Here is a 24965-nt window from a genome sequence, read left to right as displayed (position 1 = left end):
TCAGTCTGGCAGCATCTTGAAAGAGAGAAACGAAGTTAACATTTCAGGTCAATGACCTTTCTTCGGAACCCTTTCTGTTGATAACTCTGTTTCCAGCATCCACAGTATTTTGCTTTTGTATTAGTGGCTCCTTTTTGATGAAGCCTGTATATCTTCCTGGGGGGAGGGAAGGAGAGAGAGGAATGGGGTAAATGGGACCTCCTTGTGTTCAACATGGCTGCAAGATGACATGCCTGTTGGATGTTCAGAATCAAGTCAAAACTCTATGGAAGACTTACTCGAATGGGTTATGATCTATATATGTATTGACATTTAGGGTATCCATATCAATGTACTGAATAGAATTCCAGCCAAGAATATTTTACTTTTTTTGTAGATAAAAGAGCATTACAGAATATGCAATCCCTTGGAGGTGATACAAGAGAGAAAATTTCTCGAGCACAAGAGCAGAGACTTTTTCTGAACATTTACAAAGAGAAAATTGTAATTGGGAACAAATTATGTAACCATTTATACTTCCTTTACAATTAAGGAGGTTAGTGAAGAGTAAATGTTCAAGGCTACAATGAGTCGATTCATATGTCATTTTTCAAGATGCCATTTAAAGCTGCCCATACAGAATAGCTTAAAAGATCCAACAAAAGCTTTTCACGCTCACAAAGGGGACCGTGATTAAATATGAAATGAACTAAAGGAATTATGAAATAAAATTCAACAGTTGAACTACAAAAAAGGACAAATTTGTGCTGCAGGCAAGATGGGGTAGAGATCAGGTGACTCCTCTTACACTGTCAATAAACATGTTTGTCTGTTGAAGATGAAACCCATTATCCACGTCTGAATTAGCTTTGGGGAAAACACATTGAAATGGAAAATGGCCCATTCCATGCTAATAACTGCTATCTACAGGAATGGAGCTAACAAAGACTTTTACAGACAGACTGACGCTGCAGTCAAGACTAAGATAATAGGTGCAAAATAGCACCGCTATAGCAGAATGGACCACGCTCAGATGCTATTGTGCCATATCTTGGAGCATTATATGAATCATCCCAGGGGAGAGAGCCCTTAATAATCTGGCTGATACCCCAACCTGACCAGTTTCTATCTTAAAAGGTATGTTTCTGGAGAGAGAAGGGGGAACAGCGAGAGAAAGCCTTTTCCAGCTAGAACAGCTGTAAGACAGTTCCAGCTAAGCAGGAGCCCTGCTGTCAAAATATTTTAACTACTGCCGCAGAGAAATTGCAAGGTGACTTTGGAACTGCCGATCTGCGAAAGTGAACCAGATTTCCACCATCGACTTTGGATTGAGGCTTAACCACAAGGAGCCTGCGACGCTTCATCCTTTCCAAGACAACATACTGTTGAAAGATTTCCTCTCAAATCTTAAAGTTTTTTAAAACAACAAACTTTTTTACAACAATTAGAATCTAATGTTACCACTCTACTCTCTATATCTTTTCATGTGTATGTATCTGTGAATGCGTGAGGGGGTGAAGTAGGGAGTGTTTTTCAGTTATTGAGTAAAAATAAATATTTATCTATCTGTCTTTAAGCATGAGGGAAAACCTGTTGTTTGTCCATTTATTTGATCCTTAAAACATTCAGGGACTGAAACACTTTTTAAAACGCTATCTGCAGTCAGTTGAGAGGTGAAAAGTGGAAATCATCCACACCGCTTCCCACCTGTCATCTTTGGAAAAGATGCGAGGTTGCGCTTCCCAGATCTCAAGACATCAAGGGTTTGTCTGTCGCAGATAGAGTTTTAAATTACGCTAAATGGTGTGGTTTGCGATTTGAATGGACCAAAATTCTACTGAATCATATTATGTAGTGTTTACGTTTTATCAGATGAATAAGGTTTGCATTTGTATTCATTTCAGTAGTGTTAATATTACTAATATAAAATAAAAACAAGAAATACTGGAAATACTCAGCAGGTCTGGTAGCATCTGTGGAGAGAGAAGCAGAGTTAACATTTCAGGTCAGTGACCCTTCATCAGAACTTAATATTACTATATTGTTATGACACTACTTTGACCACAGAATTTAAATGTTTCCTTGATTTTCAATAACAAAGAGAATTTTTTTTCAGTTTATAGGGGAAAATAACTGTTACTATTTATATTTACGCAGAGGGTGGTGGGCACCTGGAACGCATTGCCAGCGGAGGTGGTAGATGCGGGCACGATGGAGTCTTTTAAGATGTATCTAGACAGATACATGAATGGGCAGGAAGAAAAGAGATACAGAACCTTAGAAAATAGGCGACATGTTTAGAGAGAGGATCTGGATCGGGCCAGGCTTGGAGGGCCGAAGGGCCTGTTCCTGTGCTGTAATTATCTTTGTTCTTTGTTCTATATCTTCCTCACATCTGCAGAGTCTTGGGCTCATTTAAAATAGATTCCAAGTCTTTCTTCTAGAAGTAGGATAGCTAGTTCATCAGTTGTTTCCACGCAAAACAAAGTGTTCTGCATTTGATTCTCCAAACTTTCTCAGCTGAGGAGGGTATAAATTGGGATTTGTGCCTTTGCAGGGCCAAGCATTTCCCAGTTTATCGACACATGTTCATCAAGGTGGAAGTACAGTATTACAGAGCTATTAATTCTCAAGAATGCTTGTGGAAAACTTTCAGTCATATCTTGGAATTTAATGCAGGTATTGCAAAATAAAATTTCACTTGTATTCAAGAAGCCACCTACATTCTGTATTAGCACAATTACTAAGCTAGGATCTGAGAGCTGCACAGCAAGCTTCCCAGTGGAAATAAATCATCAATCTGCTGGAAGAGGAGCATCGTCACATTCCAACTTTCCACCAGGATTTATAGACCCAGGTGCAAATTCTGGGACCTTTCTCAAAATCTGTGTTGCAGGTCACTGCATTTGTTAGAATCATACAGTACAGAAGGAGGCCATTCAGCTCAACATAACTGTCGGCAATTTGAAAGAAATATCTGGTCCCATTCCTTGCTTCCTTTTCAAGTAAGTGTTACTGCTGTTAGGAAGGGAGTTCCAGATTTTGACCCAGCAATAGTGAAGGAACGGCAATATAGTTCCAAGTCAGGATGGTGTGTGGCTAGGAGGGGAACTTGCAGATGGTGTTCCCATGCATCTGCTGCCCTTTTCCTTCTAGGTGGTAGATCTTGCGTGTTTGGAAGGTGCTGTTGATGGAGTCTTGGTGAGTTGCTGCAGTGCATCATTTAGTTAGTACACAATGCTACCACTGTGCATTGTTGGTGGAGGGAGTAAATGTTGAATGTGGAGGATGAGGTGCCAATCAAGCAGGCTGTTTTGTCCTGGATGGTGTCGAGCTTCTTGAGTGTTGTTGGAGCTGCAACCATCCAGGCAAGTGGAGAGTATTCTATCACACTCCTGACTTGTGCCTTGTAGATGGTAGAAAGGCACTGAGGAGACAGGAGGTGAGTTATTCGCTGCGTAATTCCCAGCCTCTGAACTGCTCTTGTAGCCACAGCATTTATGTGGCTGGTCCAGTCCAGTTCCGTTTCTGGTCAATGGTAACCCCCAGGATGTTGTTAGAGGGGGATTCAGGTGTGGTAATGACATTGAATGTCAAGGGGAGATAGTTGAATTCTCCAACCAGCAGAGAGGTTCCCCCTGATTCCCGTTGACTCCTGTCTTGCTATGGCTCCTTGATGCCATACTCGGTCAAATACTACCCTGATGTCAAGGGCAGTCACTCTCGCCTCACCTCTTGAGTTCAGCTCTTTTCTTCTTTTTATGCACAGGACATACCTATTCCACATTGCTGGGTAGATGCCAGTGTTGTAGCTGAACTGGGACAGCTTGGCTAGGGGCGCAGCAAATTCTGGAGCACAGGTCTTCAGTACTATTGCCGGAATGTTGTCAGGGCCCATTGCTTGATGAGCAGGAAGCAGGTACCATGAAAATGGCTGCTCAACAGCTGAAAGACTGACTCATTCACCACACCTTTCCTGTTGAATAGAAGATAAGTCTCAATCCATGAAAATTCTGCCTTCTGTAACTTAGCTATCATACTCTATGTAAAATCCTTGCTCCTCATAGCTAGCTGTTGCATCCTGAGCCTCAACACATTACATTTTCCTTACCAAATACCAGGTGTTTCTTGCATCAAAAATTCCAATGTATTGCAACTACTGACAAAAACAAATCACTGTGTACACTCCTTGTGAAATAATGAGGTTTTTCTGCTGTTCTATGTACTTCAGTGTGTCACCTGAGGGACTTGGATCAAAGATGTAATTAGCTGATGCTCAGATGAAGGTTAAGAACATAAGTAGGAGCAGAAGTAGACCATACTGCCCCTCGATTCTGCTCCACTATTCAATAAAATCATGGCTGATCTGATATTGATCTCAACTCCACTTTCCTGCACGTTTCCCATAACCCTTGACTCTCCTATAAGTTCAAAAATCTGTCTATCTGAGCCTTGAATAATATTCAATGAATCAGCCTCCACAACTCTGAGGTAAAAGATTCCAATGATTCATGACTCACAGAAAAGAAATTCCATCTCATCTTCGTCTTAAATGGGGAATCTCTTATTTTGAAACTATGCCCCCTCGTTCGAGATTCCCCCATGAGGAGAAACATTTCTCTCAGCATCTAAGTACCAATACCTCTCAGAATCTTTTATGTTTTACTAAGATCACCTGTCATTCTTCTAAATTTCAATGAGTAAAGACTCAACCTTTCCTCATAAGGCAACCCCTTCATCCCAATGCTCTTAAGTCCTGGGTTGGAGCAAGACCATGACTGTTTCCTCATGGGATCTTTAGCAGTCGCTCTTGCAAAGATGAAAGCTTCTGTGGGGAGTTGATGGAGATCTATCTTGTGTTACAGTTCGGGAAACCACTGAGGCATACGCACCAGCTTCTCTACTGGTACTGCCAACAGGATTCTGATGAACAGCAATCAGCCAGAAAATGGATACCATGGAATCAGAAATATCCTTAGATTCCTAGGAGACAGTCATCCTTTAGTACCTCCAAGATGCTCTAGACAGAGAGAAACTGTTCCCACTCGTGAACGGATCGAGAACGAGAGGGCACAGATTTAAATTATTTGCTAAGAGAAGCAGAAGTGACATGAGGAAAAACTTTTTCACAGAGTGCATCAAGTCTGGAATGCAATGCCTGAGTGTGTGGTGGAGGCAGGTTCAATTGAAGCATTCAAAAGGGAATTAGATTGTTATGTGAAAAGGAAGAACGTGCAGGGTTACGGGGAGAAGGCAGGAAGTGGAACTGAGTGAATTGCTCTTTCAGAGAGCCGGTGTAGACACAATGGGCCGAATGGCCGCCTCCTGCACTGTAACAATTCTGTGATTCTGTATTTACCTGAAAGCCCTCCTACTCTTTCTGAGATTAAGGGGAGGAGAGCGAGTGGCATTAACAATTGGTTCGAAAGCATAAAACAGTGTAAGAGTTATGTAGTTTTTCAAAGTTGTTGTAAGTAGTAGTATTCTCTAAAGTTAATTTCTGAGGCCACTTCTGTTCACTATATGAATGATTTGGACATAGGCCTTGGTTGCTGTTGAAATTCACAGCTGATAGAAGAACAGGAGGAAGAACTACTTCTGTAGAAGCTGCAAATACGCATTGATAAAATGGGGGAATGGGCTTTGTGCTGAGAAGTGAGTTCTTCTTTTTTTCTTTTTTCTTTTCTTTTGGGCCTCCTTATCTCGAGAGACAATGGATACGCGCCTGGAGGTGGTCAGTGGTTTGTGAAGCAGCGCCTGGAGTGGCTATAAAGGCCAATTCTGGAGTGACAGGCTCTTCCACAGGTGCTGCAGAGAAATTTGTTTGTTGGGGCTGTTGCACAGTTGGCTCTCCCCTTGCGCCTCTGTCTTTTTTCCTGCAAACTACTAAGTCTCTTCGACTCGCCACAATTTAGCCCTGTCTTTATGGCTGCCCGCCAGCTCTGGCGAATGCTGGCAACTGACTCCCACGACTTGTGATCAATGTCACACGATTTCATGTCGCGTTTGCAGACGTCTTTATAACGGAGACATGGACGGCCGGTGGGTCTGATACCAGTGGCGAGCTCGCTGTACAATGTGTCTTTGGGGATCCTGCCATCTTCCATGCGGCTCACATGGCCAAGCCATCTCAAGCGCCGCTGACTCAGTAGTGTGTATAAGCTGGGGGTGTTGGCCGCTTCAAGGACTTCTGTGTTGGAGATATAGTCCTGCCACCTGATGCCAAGTATTCTCCGAAGGCAGCGAAGATGGAATGAATTGAGACGTCGCTCTTGGCTGGCATACGTTGTCCAGGCCTCGCTGCCGTAGAGCAAGGTACTGAGGACACAGGCCTGATACACTCGGACTTTTGTGTTCCGTGTCAGTGCGCCATTTTCCCACACTCTCTTGGCCAGTCTGGACATAGCAGTGGAAGCCTTACCCATGCGCTTGTTGATTTCTGCATCTAGAGACAGGTTACTGGTGATAGTTGAGCCTAGGTAGGTGAACTCTTGAACCACTTCCAGAGCGTGGTCGCCAATATTGATGGATGGAGCATTACTGACATCCTGCCCCATGATGTTCGTTTTCTTGAGGCTGATGGTTAGGCCAAATTCATTGCAGGCAGACGCAAACCTGTCGATGAGACTCTGCAGGCATTCTTCAGTGTGAGATGTTAAAGCAGCATCGTCAGCAAAGAGGAGTTCTCTGATGAGGACTTTCCGTACTTTGGACTTCGCTCTTAGACGGGCAAGGTTGAACAACCTGCCCCCTGATATTGTGTGGAGGAAAATTCCTTCTTCAGAGGATTTGAACGCATGTGAAAGCAGCAGGGAGAAGAAAATCCCAAAAAGTGTGGGTGCGAGAACACAGCCCTGTTTCACACCACTCAGGATAGGAAAGGGCTCTGATGAGGAGCCACCATGTTGAATTGTGCCTTTCATATTGTCATGGAATGAGGTGATGATACTTAGTAGCTTTGGTGGACATCCGATCTTTTCTAGTAGTCTGAAGAGACCACGTCTGCTGACGAGGTCAAAGGCTTTGGTGAGATCAATGAAAGCAATGTAGAGGGGCATCTGTTGTTCACGGCATTTCTCCTGTATCTGACGAAGGGAGAACAGCATGTCAATAGTCGATCTCTCTGCACGAAAGCCACACTGTGCCTCAGGGTAGACGCACTCGGCCAGCTTCTGGAGCCTGTTCAGAGCGACTCGAGCAAAGACTTTCCCCACTATGCTGAGCAGGGAGATTCCACGGTAGTTGTTGCAGTCACCGCGGTCACCTTTGTTTTTATAGAGGGTGATGATATTGGCATCGCGCATGTCCTGGGGTACTGCTCCCTCGTCCCAGCACAGGCATAGCAGTTCATGTAGTGCTGAGAGTATAGCAGGCTTGGCACTCTTGATTATTTCAGGGGTAATGCTGTCCTTCCCAGGGGCTTTTCCGCTGGCTAGGGAATCAATGGCATCACTGAGTTCCGATTTGGTTGGCTGTATGTCCAGCTCATCCATGACTGGTAGAGGCTGGGCTGCATTGAGGGCAGTCTCAGTGACAGCATTCTCCCTGGAGTACAGTTCTAGGTAGTGCTCAACCCAGCGGTCCATCTGTTTGCGTTGGTCAGTGATTATGTCCCCCGATTTAGATTTGAGGGGGGTGATCTTCTTGATGGTTGGCCCAAGAGCTCTCTTCATGCCATCATACATTCCTCTGATGTTTCCGGTGTCTGAGGCCAGCTGAATATGACTGCATAGGTGTTGCCAGTAGTCGTTTGCGCAACGCCTAGCTGTTCTTTGTGCAGTACTTCTGGCTGCTTTAAGTGCTGCGGATGTTAAATCGCTGGGGGCTTTCTTGTAGTTCAAAAGTGCAATGCGCTTAGCGGCTATGACCGGTTCCAGCTCTTCATTATGAGATTGAAACCAGTCTGCATTTCTCTTCGCACTTTTGCCGTAGGTGGTCAAAGCTGACTCATAGATGGCGTCTCTGATGTGGGCCCACTTGGTCTCAGCATCCCCTGTGGGAGTGTTTTGAAGGGCTGTTACAAGTGAATTTAGAAATTTTTGTAACAGCTGTGGGTGAGAAATTCTGCTCGTGTTGATGCGCGGGTGGCCCTTCTGCTTGGAATGATGCAACTTCTTTGGTCTGAGTCTAACCTTGCTGCACACCAGGGAGTGGTCGGTGTCGCAGTCCGCACTGTGGAAGCTGCGTGTGATTTGAACACTGTTTAAGGCGGCTCGCCTTGTGACAATGAGGTCTAGCTGGTGCCAACGACGTGATCTTGGGTGCCTCCATGAAACCTGGTGACAGGGTTTAGTGTGAAAGAACGAGTTGGTGATGCAGAGGTTATGATAGGTACACAACTCAAGCAGTCTCTGCCCGTTCTCATTCATCCTTCCAACGCCATAGCGCCCAAGGCAGGAGGGCCATGAGTCATGGTCGGCCCCAACCCTGGCATTAAAGTCCCCCAGCAGGAATAGGTGTTCGGTGTTGGGGATGCTGCTAATGTTATGGAGTTGTTCATAGAACTGGTCTTTAGCTTCAGGTGCGGAACAGAGTGTTGGAGCATAGATGCTGAGTAGGTGTACTGGACCAGAGGTGGTGAGCAGTCGGATGGACAGTATGCGTTCCGAGCCATTTGAGGGAGGCTCTATCATGCTGAGCAAGGAGTTTCTGATGGCGAAGCCCACTCCATGCTGTCTTGGTTCTTCAGGATCCCTGCCCTGCCAGAAGAAGGTGTAGTCTTGCTCTGCTAGAGAGCCACTCGCGGGGAGGCGAGTCTCCTGAAGTGCTGCAATGTCCACATTGAGTCTACTGAGCTCGTTGTTAATGATGGCGGTCTTCCGAGAATCGTTGATTTGTGTAAGGTCTTCCGACAGGCCAGGACACATAGTTCTGACGTTCCAGCTTGCAAAGCGAAGGGCTGGTACCTTCTTTCCTTTTTTCATGTTTGGTGCGGTGTATCAGTCCACCTTTCGGGCAATGACCCTGAGCTCCAAGCACCCATTGAAGCAGGCAGACTGTGGCGGGACAGAACCTTATTGACCGGGGGCTGCCCGGTTTGAGGCGGGCGGTAGCTGTCCAGTGAGGTGCAATGACCTCTCCCACCGACAAAGGCAACCCGTGGCGCCCAGTTTCTACGCCAATTTATCTGGACTTATAACCCGTAACTGCTGCCTTCCGTGTTGTTTCAGTCGCTGTGAGGCAACTATGGAGTGACCTCTCCATGGCGCATGCCTGGGCAAATTTATGGAGGTTGAGAGTTGCCCAGTCGTCAAAACCCCCCTCTCGGCCTTTCTGGTGGGGTCCAAAGGAGTGCAGGACACGACGTTTGGCACCAGTATGGCTGCAGGAACTGCCGGAAACATGCCAAAGGTGACACATGACCGCCTACGGGGTTCCGCTCCGGATTTTCTGTCAGTGTCAGCAAATGTGAGATAGATTTTAGCAAGAAAAAACAGCATTTCTTCTACGTTGAAAGTAGGCTAATTGCTGTGGAAGAATTTGGGAGTGCAGATTAATAGGACATCACAGGATATACAGGCTATTATTACTAGGTTGATAAGGCTATGAATAAAGCTAATGAAATTTTAGGTTTGATCACAAGAGGTATTGAATATAAAAGCCCAGAGTTAAAGATAAGCCTTAAGACCTCTTGGAATACTCTGTGCAGTATTGGACTGATCACTATCGAAAGACTTGAGTATCAGTAGGTAGCTGCCTATAGAAGGAAGTACGAATGCAAATAAATTTGAAGATTTAGGTATTTTATTCAATTGAATAATGTAGATTATGGGTCAATATGATGTTTAAATTAATTGAAAGTTGGAATAGAAAACCTAGATAGAGACTGAGTTCAGTATTTGTGGGGTCAACAACATGATTCCATAGATACAAAACTAAATGTAAGAAATTTAGAATGGTGACTTGGTGGGAGTTGAGGCTGTGGCATTTACTTCGATGGTTCTTGGTTGAGGCAATTAGCATTCATGATTAGATTGGATAGGTGAATTAAGGAAAAGGGATGAAGGGATATAGCAAAAGAGTGGATAAATGTGATTATGATAAATTGCTCAAGTGGAGGGTAAGTAAACGCTGACATGGACCGGTTTGGATAATTGGCATATTTCTGTGTTGTGACTTCTATGTATTTCTGTATAGGAGCTTATGTTTTTCCTCTTTCAACTCTAGCTATTTCAGTCCCATTTCTAAGAGCTATCTCAGCCTGCATGGAAGCTTTTGAATAGCACAACTACATACTTGTTCTGACACTTACTGAATTTTCCAGGCTCCCCAGCTTATGTGGCTGCTTGTTGGTGGGATTTCTTTCATTGCTTTATCAGCATTATTTAAATAAACTAGAATTTTTGGCTAATTCAGCTTCCGTCTTTGGGCTTAAAACCCTCTCTGGGATTTACTCTGGTGGAGCAGAAACCGATGGTAAAGCTAAGTGTTGTGGGGGGTGGGGGAGAGGAAGGGAAAATAATTAATTGTTATTGGGGTGCTGGAGAGGGGCAAAAGAAATTATTTATTTGATTTAATTCACTTTGTCTTTAAATATTTAAATAAGCCATTAGGGCTGACAGGCCTTTAAAAATGGCTTCAGTGCCTGCGCACCGGCAGCAAATGCTATTGCCGGGGATGGACAGACTGCCCCTCCACATGATGAGGGGGGCGGGGGTGCTCGCCCCGGCTATTTAAATGAGCTGCTGCACTTGAGATTGGCTGCGAGCTTATAAAACCTAGCCCCAATCAACTGGTCCAGTTGTGAAGGTATTCACCGATTTGTTAACTTATTGCTGATTGACCTGTTTGGGTTGAGTACAGCCTACAATTCAAACAGTTAGATCTATCTGAATGTGTTCCAAAGGACTGCAATACAACTTTTGCCCTTGAATTGGCTTTGTATTAGTTTTTGGGGGGCGGGGGGGGGAGTCCATTAAGTTAATGTATCACCTTTAAGTGGTAATAAGATTTCTCGTATTCAAATAGTTATTTGGTAGTACAGAACTTCAGTATTGTTGAAAATAGAGACATGTTGTCAAAGCTTTTCGACTTGCACCCCAGGCCAATTCGCAAAAATACCAGTGTAAGGGAAAACAACAACTTTATACTATGAGAAGAGAGTGCTGATGGTTGGCAAGTGAACTCTGGTAGAGGCATTGCCATGGAGAATGCACCAGTTTACGGTGACTGACAGGGAACTACCAAGCTTTGTTTGAAATTTAAACCAGGCAGCTTGATTCTGATTGGTCAAGGCAATGCCCTGAGGAATGAGCCAGCGAATGGCCAGTGAGATGATTAGTGTAGGAGTTGCCAAACAAGTTCACTATCACTTTGGAAGTGATCAGCAAATGATTGGTTTTACAGAAGTGGAATTTACAGCACAGAAGGAGGCCATTTGACCAATTGTGCAGTGCTGGCTGACTCTTTCTTTGCTAGAAGAATCCAAAATTAATTCCAGTACCCTGCTGTCTCCTCATAACCTTGTATAGAACCAAAGAGCTTTCTGTACATATGTGCAAAGTACAGTGTTGTAGCTTGGATAAATTGAAACTGCTATCTGGATATCAGCATTCAAGTAATATAGGGGAGGAGGAGTGAGCAGGTGTCCAGCAAATGTGTGCGAGGGAGAAAGTGCAGGAAGGGGGCTGGTGTTGGTGGGTGGTAGGTGGCAGCAGTGGGGGAGATGGATCCACCATATTGTAACTCTTAGTTGCTTTAAACTTTTATTCTGTAAAATGATTTGTTGTATTGTTGCTATAGGATAACCAAACATTCAGTTTCCTGAGCGGCTCTGTTTTCGTGCTGGAGCGTACAATCTTGTGCATTTATTTTGCAATGCTGCCTCTGCAAGTGCTAAGACTTTTCTAAGAGATTGCTTTTGCTGGTGTCTTCAAAGCAACAATTGCCTCAGTATTGAGTTCAGTGCTGCTTCATGAGGGACAGATTGCTGTCTCTTTTGGTGATTGATTGAGCTCAATGGTTTAGCCTCTTTTATAGACAGTTATACAGTTTTCATTCTGCAGATCTTGTGAATCCTGCTATTTATTGCACACCTTAGTTAATGTGGACTCTCAAAGTGATTTTGTCACTTCCTCCAATATTACTATAAGAATTTTTGCTTTCTAATTGTCTATGAAAGAAGAATATCTTTTTGTTTGTTTTTGGTTATTACATTTCCACATTTGAACTTAATTGGTGTCTTAGAAACTCAACAATTTGAAAGTAACAACAGATGCTTCTAACAAAAGCTAAGTATTGTATTAACTTAAGAACTTTTACAGGAATGAAAGGTGAAGAAGGAAAAACCGTGGAGTTGTTTTTGTTTGCTTACTGGTTTACTGACTTAAGAGTGTCAGTGTTTTGTACATTTGTGCTGCGTTGCCTTTGAAAGAGAAATAGTACATTTAATATTGAAATTGATTTGCACTGGGCAAAGGAAAAAAAGTAAATACTTTTCTGTTGCTTAATGCTGAACAAACAAAACAGAAGCTAAGATTTTAACAAATCCTGGATTTCTGGTTGGGTGATGCTCTCCTTCTGTAAAGAGACATGGGGAAAAACACATTTGAAGGGGATTAACTGACACTGCAATAGTGATAGATGGCATACATATATAATGCCCCATTTGAAAGTTTTGTGGATGGCATGTTTATAGATGTGATCGCCCCACAGCTTGAGGGTTTGCAGGCAGAGAAGGAATGAGTGACCGTTAGGCAGTCAAGGAAGACCAGACAGGTAGTGCAGGAGCCCCCAACTGCATCTCACTCTGCAACCAGTATTCAGTTCTGAATACTGGTGAGAGTGATGAGTCCTCTGGGGTGTGCAGCCAGAGCCTGGTCCACAGCACCATGGCTGGCTCAGCTGTACAGTGGGGGGCAGGACGAAGGTTGGAAAAGCAATAGCGATAGGGGAGATGATAATTACGCCTCAACTGTAGTATTGTGTCCAGTTCTGGGCACTACACTTCAGGAAGGATGTGAAGGCGTTGAGAGGGTGCAGAAAAGATTCATGAGAATGGTTCCAGGGATGAGGGAAAATCAATTGGTGGATAGGTTGGAGAAGCTGGGGCTGTTGTCCTTGTAGAAGGGAAGGTTGAGAGGAAATTTGATAGAGGTGTTCAAAATCATGAGAGATCTAGACAGAGTAGATGGGGAGAAACTGTTCCTGTTGAAGGATCAAGAACCAGAGGACACAGATTTAAGGTGATTAGCAAAAGAAGTATCAGCAACATGAAAAACTTATTTACACAGCGAGTGGTTAGCATCTGGAATGCACTGCCTGAGATTGTGATGGAGGCAGATTTAATTGTGGCTTTCAAAAGGGAGTTGGATAATTATCTGAAGAGAGAATTTGCAGGGTTATGGGGAAAAGACGGCGGAGTGGGACTAGCTACGTTGTTCTTGGACAGAGCTGGTATGGATCTGATGGGCCAAATGGTCGTCTCCTTACTGTGCTGTAACCATTCTATGATTGTTTCATTTCTCAGCTATTTAACATGCAGCATAAATGAGAATATTAATGGAGGATTTGATGGAGATAGTGAAAATTAATTGTAGAATGATTATTCCCATTGATAGGTAAATCTAAGGCATGGTTGTGATCTCAAAGTAAGTGCTAAATGTACAAAGGTGTAAAGGTAGAATGCTTTGCGGTAAGTAGAATCAATGCTAAATCAATTATAGTATCCATGGAGAAATGAGACAATTTTGTGAAGAATATAAAAGGACATGGGCAGAAAGCAGGAAACTGGGACCACATAAAATTGGCCCCTGAGAAAGGAAGTTTGGGTTAAGCAAGGACTGAATGTTTTCCTAAGCTGAAATTTCTATGTTTCAATAGATTCCAGTAGGATGTTTTTTATAAACCTGTCCACAAAAGGAAAAGAAGGAAGAACGTGCATTGATATGGCTGCTTTCATGATTTTGGCACGTCCCAAAGTGCTTTACAGCCAATGTGTGACTCTTGAAGTCTAGTCACTGTTATAATGTAGGAAATGCGGCAGCCAGTTGTCTACAGCAAAGTTCCGCAAACAGCAATTTGATACTAACCAACTAATCTGTTTTGGTGATCTTTAGATATTGGTCAGGATACTGGGGATAACTTGCATGCCCTTCTTGAAGTAGTGTCAGGGAACCTTTTACATTCATCTGAGAGCATATCTCAGTTTACTGGTGCCTCCAACATTGTAGTTCTCCCTGGGGAAAATTGATGTCCAGAGAGATTTGGGTGTTCAGGTCCATTGTTCCCTGAAGGTGGCAACGCAGGTCAATAGAGTGGTCAAGAAGGCATACGACATGCTTTCCTTCATAGGACGGGGTATTGAGTACAAGGGTTGGCAGGTCATGTTACAGTTGTATAAGACTTTGGTTCGGCCACATTTGGAATACTGCGTGCAGTTCTGGTCGCCACATTACGAAAAGGATGTAGATACTTTGGAGAGGGTGCAGAGGAGGTTCACCAGGATGTTGCCTGGTATGGAGGGCACTAGCTATGAAGAGAGGTTGAGCAGATTAGGATTATTTTCATTAGAAAGATGGAGGTTGAGGGGGGACCTGATTGAGGTGTACAAAATCATGAGAGGTATAGACAGGGTGGATAGCGAGAAGCTTTTTCCCAGAGTGGGGGATTCAATTACTAGGGGTCACGAGTTCAAAGTGAGAGGGGAAAAGTTTAGGGGGGATATGCGTGGAAAGTTCTTTACGCAGAGGGTGGTGGGTGCCTGGAACGCGTTGCTAGCGGAGGTGGTAGATGCGGGCAAGATAGCGTCTTTTAAGATGTATCTAGACAGATACGTGAATGGGCAGGAAGCAAAGAGATACAGACTCTTAGAAAATAGGCGACATGTTTAGATAGAGGATCTGGATCGGCGCAGGCTTGGAGGGCCGAAGGGCCTGTTCCTGTGCTGTAATTTTCTTTGTTCTTCTAATACTGCACAGGATAATCAGCCTAGATAATATGCCTCAAGTCTCTGGAGTGGGACAAGCCCAGCACCTTCTGGCTCGAGGTGGGAGTTGTACCACTGACCCATGGCTACGCTACAAAGCACTGGTCATCTGAGTTTACTTCTAAAATTCATGAAGTAAACTTTTGGTAGAATAACAGTACGATAATGTGCTCACAGAGTGCCAATGAATAATTCCGCTTGATGTCTTGACTTATAAATGTGAAATTATAGGCTTTTAAAATTTTTTGCAGAATGATTTGAAAGGCAAAGTTTTTGCAAATAGTATTACATTGGTTATCAAGGCAATATATCAGTGTATTCCGTTCAAAGGCTAGCAATTAAAAGGGAAAAAAATTACACTGAAAAACTTGTGTGCCCATTATTGAGGTTACTGGTTGTAACATATATTCCGACATCCTATTCTTATGAGTGATCTTGCTTGGATTAACAACTTTCACTTTCAGTAATCCATAAGCGACCATTTGATTTTATAGTTTTAGGAGGAGGGAAGTGACAAAGCTTATGATTTCTGAATAACTAGTATTTCCCAGTAAAAAAAAAACCACTGGGGTTACATAATAAGCTTTGTCTCTCCCCTTCTAAAACTATGAAATCAAATGGTTTTATAGAGTCTTACAGCACAGAAATACGCCATTAGGCCTATCAAATCCATTCCAGTGTTTGTTCCCAGTGAATTATCCACTCGAATTTCACTCTACTACATGCTTAATGTTTCCCTTAATATTTTCAAGTAACTAACTCCCTTTTAAAAGAATTTATGGACTCTTCCTCGACAACAGTTTGAGGCTGAGAATTTCAAACTATTGTAACAACAAGCAATGTTAGCTCAAAACTATTAAACACAGCACAATTTTACATAACATTAACTGAACATAAAACACTACCAATGCTGATCGCAAAAGGCAGAATATTGTAGCTGCTAGAAATCTGAATATAAACAAATTTCTGGAAGTACTTAGCAAGTTGGGCAGCATCTGTGGGGAGCCAAAGTGTGATTGTGTTAGTACGTTTCCTTCCTATTCAATCTTCTACCTTGTTTTTTTTAGCAAAAGACTATTTTATTTTTAGCTAATACATTCTGTTATACCTGTTCTAACCAGTTTCCTTACTTACTGAAGTTTAAAATGTGATTTGTATTTCTTACATCATTTCTCAACAGTGACTACACTTCAGAAAGTACTGTAAAGTTCTTTTTGGATCTGAGGTTGTGAAAGCACTATATAACTCCAAGTCTTTTTCCTTTTATCTGCCCCTTTGGTTTAGCATACATTTTGAAGGTGATAGCAGTTCTAATCCGGTTTCCAATCTATGAAAAGCCCAGCTTAGAAATATTGAAGTGGTTCAACCAGATTACAATTATTAGACTCAAAAATAGGAAGCACTCAGCAGGTCTGACGGCATCTGTGGAGAGAACAGACAAGTTATTTCAGATATTGATGCTACAATTATTGAGGCGGGAGAGGGGTGATTTAACAATCCAGTGGAGAGCAGTGGTCACGGAAAGCACACTTGGGGAAATCGCAGATGCCTAGCATGTGATTTCAACTCCATTAATTTTAGTAGATGGAAAATCCCATATACTATCTGTGGGCATTTGATCTCTGAACCATCTCAATTGTGGTCAAATTAGAATGGTGCTACAAATTAATAACATTAACTTTGTTAACGTTAAGCGTGATCTTTTGCAACTGTCACGGTCCTGTAGTTTTTTTTTCGGGAAAAGCAGTTTGCCTTTAAGGCTTGCAAGGGATCAGTATTGCTTTAAGAGCCGGCAAGCCTCACGAGTTATAGAAAGGTGCATTTTCGGTTGCTGTAAGAAGCAGCCATTGGAGACTGCGATGCAAAGGGTGCTTTCTCGTTACCGTGGAAACAGCCACTGGGAGAGTGTCTGATGCAATACATTTGTTACAGTTGAGTTTTGAACTGGCTTTTAGTGGAGACAGTTTGTTCTAACAGAACACACAGACAGACAGAAGACACAGGCTGCTGTGATGTTCAGACACCTGAAAAAGAGCTCTCAACCATTTAAACTGAAGGAATAGGATTTTTAATCTGTTTAATTATTATCTCAAAATTCTAAAAACATCAAGCCAAAACACAGATCTCTGGTAATTTAAATTGAAGAAAGGGAAGTTAGACTGTGATGATCTTTTATCCCTCAAAAACTCTAAAGTCGGATTGATTCTGTTGAAAGTGTTTGCAAGTCGTTAGTTGTTGAAAATCGCTGGGGAAGGAAAGCAACATCCTGTGAGGACCTCAAGCAACATTGGACAGACAAATTTGCAAGGACTCTAATTTTTTCTGTTTTGAATGTTGTTTATATCTTCATAGTGCTTAAGAATTTAGTTCTTCTAAGTAAAGAGTTAATTTATTGATTTAAGTCACTTGGTTTGGTTAGTCTCATTTGAGGGTTAATAGATGGTACAATTTGGCTGGGTTTTTAATTTGGAAAGTTTTAAAAAATTATATGTTAGGCGATCTGTGGCGTGACGGGATTGAATAATCAGTGTGTCTCTCCCACCACAAACAGGATCGTATATTTTGATTGGGAACTTTGACTGGAGCGGTCGGTCGTAACGCAACTTTAGGCTCTTTGCCTCGACTTTAGTTGTAAACTGGAAGAAATGCTGCACAATTTGTGTTTGGTCATAAAATGTGATGGAATGTATAGAATGTACAGATTTAGCTGTCAGCTACATGAAATTATAAGAGGTTGGGCTCTGCATTTCTGTGTAAAACTCAGTGGGAGTGCACAGTCATGAAGAAATAAATCATTAGGAAATTATTTAATTTGGTTTTATTATTACACTTTAGGTAACTACCCTTGTGAATACAAGTAGCAAAGGCCCATCAAGTAAAAAGAAAGGTCGATCCAAGAAAGCACATGTATTGGCTGCTTCTGTGGAACAAGCAACACAGAACTTTTTAGAGAAGGGGGACCAGATTGCAAAGGAGAGCCAGGATCTGAAGGAGGAGCTGCTAGTAGCTGTGGAAGATGTACGCAAACAAGGTGTGTATTGATCAGTTTAAGCATATTTATGCAGAACTCTAGCTGTTGGAGTTTGAAATGCAGTACATGGGTTCATGATGTTGATCTTACTTCCTGATGATGATACTGTGCAGCTTTTTAGAGGGAAATAAGTCTCTCTTTACTGTTTCCTCCACCAAAAGCATTTGACTCTTGCTGGGATATAGTTTGATTCTTGAGTGAGTGTTGCCAGACTGTTTGAATAGGTTGGGATGGGGGTTGGAACCCTTACCTCAACAGAGATACATATAAGCATTTTGCAGAAGAGGTCAGCGGATAGTGAGTTGAGGGGACGAGAAATCAATTGTAGCATCATGACTGCTGTTGCAAGGGGATTGGAGTACAGGAATAAATAAGTCTTGCTACAATTGTACAGGGTTTTGGTGAGACCACATCTGGATTATTGTGTTCAGTTTTGGTCTCCGCATTTAAGAAAGGATATACTTGCATTGGAGGTGGTACAGCGAAGGTTCACCAAATTGGTCACTGGGTTAAGGGGGTTGTCCTAAGTCGAGAGGCTGAGTAAATTGGGCCGATACTGTCTGAAGTTTCGAAGAATAAGAGACAATCTTATTGAAGCATACAATATTCTAAAGGGTCAGATATCTGGACCATTGGGATCTCTTCAGGGACAGATGGGACCTGTACAAGAAGGACGGGTTGCATCTAAACTGGAGGGGCACAAATATCCTGGCTGCGAGGATTGCTAGCGTCACTCGGGAGGGTTTAAACTAGCGTGGCAGGGGGGTGGGAACCAGAGCAGTAGGACAGCAAGTGAAAGAAATGAAGGGGAACTAGTAAATAAGGCCAGTAAGACTAAGAGGAAGAGCAGGCAGGGAGATGTTGTGGAGCACAGCGGGACTGGTGGTCTGAAGTACATTTGTTTCAATGCGAGAAGTATAACAGGTAAGGCAGATGAACTTAGAGCTTGGATTAGTACTTGGAACTATGATGATGTTGCTATTACAGAGACTTGGTTGAGGGAAGGGCAGGATTGGCAGCTGAATGTTGCAGAATTTAGAAGCTTCAGGCGGAGTAGAGGGGGATGTAAAAGGGGTGGGAGAGTTGCATTACTGGTTCAGGAGAATATCACAGCTGTACTGCGGGAGGACACCTCTGAGGAGTTGTGCAGCGAGGCAATATGGGTGGAGCTCAGGAATAGGAAGGGTGCAGTCACGATGTTGGGGGTTTTCTACAGGCCTCCCAACAGCCAGCGGGAGGTAGAGGAGTAGATATGTAGACAGATTTTGGAAAGATGTAAAGTTAACAGGGTTGTCGTGGTGGGTGATTTTAACTTCCCCTATATTGACTGGGACTCATTTAGTGCTAGGGGCTTGGATGGGGCAGACTTTGTAATGAGCATCCAGGATGGCTTCTTAAAACAATATGTAGATAGTCCAACTAGGGAAGGGGATCCAACTGGATCTGGTGTTGGGGAATGAGCCCGGCCAGGTGGTCGAAGTTTCAGTAGGGGAGCATTTCAGGAACAGTGACCGTAATTCCATAAGTTTTAAGGAACTTGTGGATAAGGATAAGAGTAGTCCTCGGGTGAAGGTACTAAATTGGGGGAAGGCTAATTATAACAATATTAGTCAGGAACTGAAGAATTTAGATTGGGGGTGGGTGTTTGAGGGTAAATCAACATCTGACATGTGGGAGTCTTTCAAACGTCAGATGATTAGAATCCAGGACCAGCGTGTTTATCCTTGCTACCCTTCTTTAACAAAGGAACAACATTGGCTATTCTCCAGTCCTCTGGGACCTCACCTCCTAGCCAATGAGGATGCAAAGAATTCTGTCAAGGACCCAGCAATGTGAGGAAGAAGGATAAGTTTGGCAAGTTTCGGGAACCTTGGATAACGCGGGATACTGTGAGCCTAGTCAAAAAGAAAAAGGAAGCATTCGTAAGGGCTGGAAGGCAAGGAACAGACAAATCCCTTGAGGAATATAAAGACAGTAGGAAGGAACTTAAGCAAGGAGTCTGGAGGGCTAAAATGGGTCATGAAAAGTCATTGGCAAACAGGATTAAGGAAAATCCCAAGGCTTTTTATACGTATATAAAGAGCAAGAGGGTAACTAGGGAAAGGGTTGGCCCACTCGAGGACAGAGAAGGGAATGTGTGGAACCAGAGGAAATGGGCAAGGTACTAAATGAGTACTCTTGCATCAGTATTCACCAAAGAGAAGGACTTGGTGGATGATGAGCCTAGGGAAGGGAGTGTAGATAGTCTCAGTCATCTCATTATCAAAAAGGAGGAGGTGTTGGGTGTCTTGCAAAGCATCAAGGTAGATAAGTCCCCAGGGCCTGATGGGAGCTACCCTAGAATACTGAGGGAGGCAAGGGAAGAAATTGCTGGGGCCTTGACAGAACTCTTTGCATCCTCATTGGCTAGGAGGTGAGGTCCCAGAGGACTGGAGAATAGCCAATGTTGTTCCTTTGTTTAAGAAGGGTAGCAAGGATAATCCAGGAAATTTACAGGCCGGTGAGCCTCATCAGTGGTTGGGCAATTATTAGAGAGGATTCTTTGGGACAGGATTTACTCCCATTTGGAAACAAACAAACTTATTAGTGAGAGGCAGCATGGTTTTGTGAAGGGGAGGTCATGTTTCACTAATATGATTGAGTTTTTTGAGGAAGTGACAAACATGATTGATGAAGGAAGGGCAGTGGATATAATCTATATGGACTTTAGTAAAGCCTTTGACAAGGTCCCTCATGGCAGACTGGTACAAAAGGTGAAGTCACACGGGATCAGAGGTGAGCTGGCAAGATGGATGCAGAACTGTCCCTGTCATAGAAGACAGAGGGTAACAGTGGAAGGGTGCTTTTCTGAATGGAGGGATGTGACTAGTGGTGTTCCGCAGAGATCAGTGCTGGGACCTTTGCTTTTTGTAGTATATATAAATGATTTGGAGGAAAATGTAGCTGGTCTGATAAGTCTGCGGACGACACAAAGGTTGGCGGATAGTGATGAGGATTGTCAGAGGATACAGCAGGATATAGATCGGTTGGAGACTTAGGCGGAGAAATGGCAGATGGAGTTTAATCCGGACAAATGTGAGATAATGCATTTTGGAAGGTCTAATGCAGGTGGGAAGTATACAGTAAATGGCAGAACCCTTAGGAGTATTGACAGGCAGAGAGATCTGGGCGTACAGGTCCACAGGTCACTGAAAGTGGCAACGCAGGTAGATAAGGTAATCATGAAGGCATATGGCATGCTTGCCTTCATCGGTCGGGGCATAGAGTATAAAAATTGGCAAGTCATGCTGCAGCTGTACAGAACTTTAGTTAGGCCACACTTAGAATATTGCGTGCAATTCTGGTGCCACACTACCAGAAAGATGTGGAGGCTTTGGAGAGGGTACAGAAGAGGTTTACCAGGATGTTGCCTGGTCTGGAGGGCATTAGCTATGAGGAGAGGTTGGACAAACTCTGATTGTTCTCACTCGAACGACGGAGGTGGAGGGGCGACATGATAGAGGTTTACAAAGTTATGAGCGGCATGGACAGAGTGGATAGTCAGAAGCTTTTTCCCAGGGTGGAAGAGTCAGTTACTAGGGGACATAGGTTTGAGATGAGAGGGACAAAGTTTAGAGGGGATGTGCGAGGCAAGTTCTTTACACAGAGGGTGGTGAGTGCCTGGAACTTGCTGCCGGGGGAGGTGGTGGAAGCAGGTACGATAGCGACGTTTAAGAGGCATCTTGACAAATACATGAATAGGATGGGAATAGAGGGATATGGTCCCCAGAAGTGCAGAAGGTGTTAGTTTAGGCAGGCATCAAGATCGGCGCAGGCTTGGAGGGTGGAATGGCCTGTTCCTGTGCTGTACTGTTCTTCTTTGTTCTTTGGTTTGGATAGGGTAGACACTGAGAGATTGTTTCAGCTGATTGGGGAATATAAAACATTGGGGCAGAGGCTCGGGCCGATCATTTCGGACTGAGATGAGGAGAAATCACTTCACTCAAAGGATTGTGTAAATGTTTGAAATTCTGTACCCCAGAGGTTTGGATGCTGTATTGTAAGGCTGGGATAGATAGATTTTTGGTGTCTCAGGGAGTCAAGGGATATGGCGAGCGCGCGGGAAAGTGGAGCAGGTGGGCAATGCCTTGACCAGAGTCAAGCTGCCTAGTTTAAATTTCAAACACGCTTGGCAGTTAACTGTCAGTCACCATAAACTGGTGCATTCTCCATGGCAAAATCTCTACCAGAGTCCACTTACCAACCAATCAGCACTCTCTTCTCATACAGTATAAGTTTGTTGCTTTCCCTTACATTGGTATTCTCGCGATTTGTGTTGATGAGTGCAAGACAAAAAGCTTTGACCAAGTGTCTCTATTTCCAGCAATACTAAAATTTTAGTCATTTACATATGCTGTTATTTGCGTTGGAGACTACATAGCTCAGAGTGTATGACAATATCTGTTATGAACTATTGTAATGGAACATAAATTATGCTACACTATCAAAATATCTGAGTCCATACTCGCCGTGGTATTTAAGTATCTCATCAGTGAATTATTGTGGGATTTACTTATTGCAGCCTTATTACTTTACAGAAAGTAAGTAAAAAGAATACTTTCGTAAATATTTTTATAATATGAAGGACAAATCATCTATTAAATTCAGTTAGAAAAACCGTGAAGTCACATTTCAAAATGTTTATTGATTCATTGCTCTATTTGACTTTATTTATCCAGATCAAATATGTGCCAAATTGTTTTCTTCTTGCTATTTTATTTGTGCTAATTTCCATAATTACCCATGTTGGACCTGTTTGATATTTATATATTTCCTAACAATTGTTTATAATTTCAATGTGCTCTGGGAGGGGGAGAAAGTGTAGTACAGGATTTTCCTTCAGTTTTGATGAAAGGTCACAGACCTGAAACGTTAACTCTGTTTCTCTCTCCACAGATGTTGCCAGACTGCTGAGTATTTCCAGCACTTTGTATTTTTATTTCAGATTTCCAGCATCTGCAGTATTTTGCTTTTACAGGATTTTCCTTGTTGCAGACAGCAGTGGATTTACCAGTCCAGGCAGAAAATCCTCATAACTCAAGATTGCTTTTCACAGTATATATCAATGATGTCGACTTAAATTTAGGGGGCATGATTAAGAAGTTTGCAGATGATACAAAAATTGGTCATGCGGTTGATAGTGAAGAAGAAAGCTGTAGACAGCAGATATCAGTGGACTGGTCAGGTTAGCAGAAAAGTGGCAAATTAAATTCAATCCAGAGAAGTGTGAGGTAATGCATTTGGGCTGGACAAACAAGGCAAGGGAATACATGATAGATGGTCAAATACTGAGAAGTGTAGAGGAACCGAGAGAACTTGGATTGTATGTCTAAAGATCTATGAAGGTAGCAGGATAGGTAGATAGGGGGTTAGGAAGGCATGAGATACTTACCTTTATTAGCCGAGGCATAGAATAAAAGTGTATGTAGGTTATACTAGAACTATGTAAAACACTGGATAGGCCACAACTAGAGTACTGCGTGCTGTTCTGGGCACTGCATTACAGGAAGGATGTGATCTCACTAGATAGGGTACAGAAGAGATTTACAGGGATTTTGCCAGTACTGGAAAATTTTAACTATGAGGAAAGATTGGATCAGCTGGGGTTGTTTTCTTTACAATAGATGGGAACTTTACAACAGCTGAGGGGGAGATTTAATTGAGGTGTACAAAATTCTGGAGGCTCTATATAGAGTGAATAGGAAGGAATTATTTTCCTTCACAGAGAGGTCAATACACAGTAGCATAGATTTGATGCAATTGGCAGAATGATTAGAGGAGAGTTGAGAAATATTTTCACCCAGAGGATGTTGGGGGTCTGTAACTCGCCTGAAAGGGTAGTAGACGCAGAAACACTCATCGCATTTAGAAATACAAGTGTGTGCACTTGAAGTGCTGTACTTACTGTTAGACTCTTTTTCAACTGGCACAGGCACAATGGGCCATAAATTTTCTATATCTCTATCATTACCTTGTTTTATAAGAGTTGAAATTAGCAAAATAAAAAAATTTGAAGAGACTTTCTGCCGAAAGAGTGAGCACATGGAACTAAGACTACTGCCTGTTTAGAGGATAAGCACCAACATAGACTGGCTCTGCAGAACATGTGATTTTAATGTCAGTTCCATGACAGATTGCTCCTTGTGCTGAAAGTTTACTTGTGTTCCATCCTTTTGGTCTGTACTTTTTATAATTTTCAGTGCATAGTAAATTCATGGGCAATCAGTCTGAAGAATGTTAAATTATGAACATTTAGCCAGTGGATTAGATATCTACTTTATTTTTAAAAATTCATTCGTGGGATGTGGGCATCGCTGGCTAGGCCAGCATTTATTGCCCATCCCCAATTGCCCTTGAGAAGGTGGTGGGGAGCTGCCTTCTTGAACCGCTGCAGTCCTTATGAGGTAGGTACACCCACAGTGCTGTTAGGAAGGGAGTTCCAGAATTTTGACCCAACGACAGTGAAGGAACGGTGATATAGTTCCAAATCAGGATGGTGTGTAACTTGGAGGGGAACTTGCAGATGGTGCTGTTCCCATGCATTTGCTGTCCTTGTTCTTCTAGTTGGTTGAGGTTGTGGGTTCGGAAGATGCTGTTGAAGTAGCCTTGGTGCGTTGCTGCAATGCATCTTGTAGATGGTACACACTGCTGCCACTGTGCGTTGGTGGTGGAGGGAGTGAATGTTTGTGGATGGGGTACCAATCAAGTGGGTGGCTTTGTCCTGGATGGTGTCGAGCTTCTTGAGTGTTGTTGGAGCTGTACCCATCCAAACAAGTGGAGAGGATTCCATCAGACTCCTGACTTGTGCCTTGTAGCTGGTGAACAGGCTTTAGGGAGTCAGGAGGTGAGTTACTCGCCATTACTCGTAGCCTCTGACCTGCTCTTGTAGCCACGGTATTTATATGGCTACTCCAGTTCAGTTTCCGGTCAGTGGTAACCCCTAGAATGTTGGTAGGGGATTCAGCAATCGTATTGCCATTGAATGTCGAG

General features: G+C 43.0%; 1 protein-coding gene across 1 annotated transcript in view; it reads left to right on the top strand.

The window, feature by feature from the left end:
• Positions 1–24965, top strand: part of ctnna2 (catenin (cadherin-associated protein), alpha 2) — a 1561189-nt gene that overhangs the window by 24515 nt on the left and 1511709 nt on the right. The window contains exon 3 of the mRNA XM_068028796.1: positions 17741–17936. Coding sequence (XP_067884897.1) covers positions 17741–17936 — 196 coding nt within the window. The remainder of the gene's footprint in view (positions 1–17740; positions 17937–24965) is intronic.

Source organism: Heterodontus francisci, chromosome 1 (assembly GCF_036365525.1).
Source record: "Heterodontus francisci isolate sHetFra1 chromosome 1, sHetFra1.hap1, whole genome shotgun sequence".
In the NCBI taxonomy this organism is placed as follows: domain Eukaryota; kingdom Metazoa; phylum Chordata; class Chondrichthyes; order Heterodontiformes; family Heterodontidae; genus Heterodontus; species Heterodontus francisci.
This window is presented reverse-complemented; position numbering and strand designations above follow the sequence as displayed.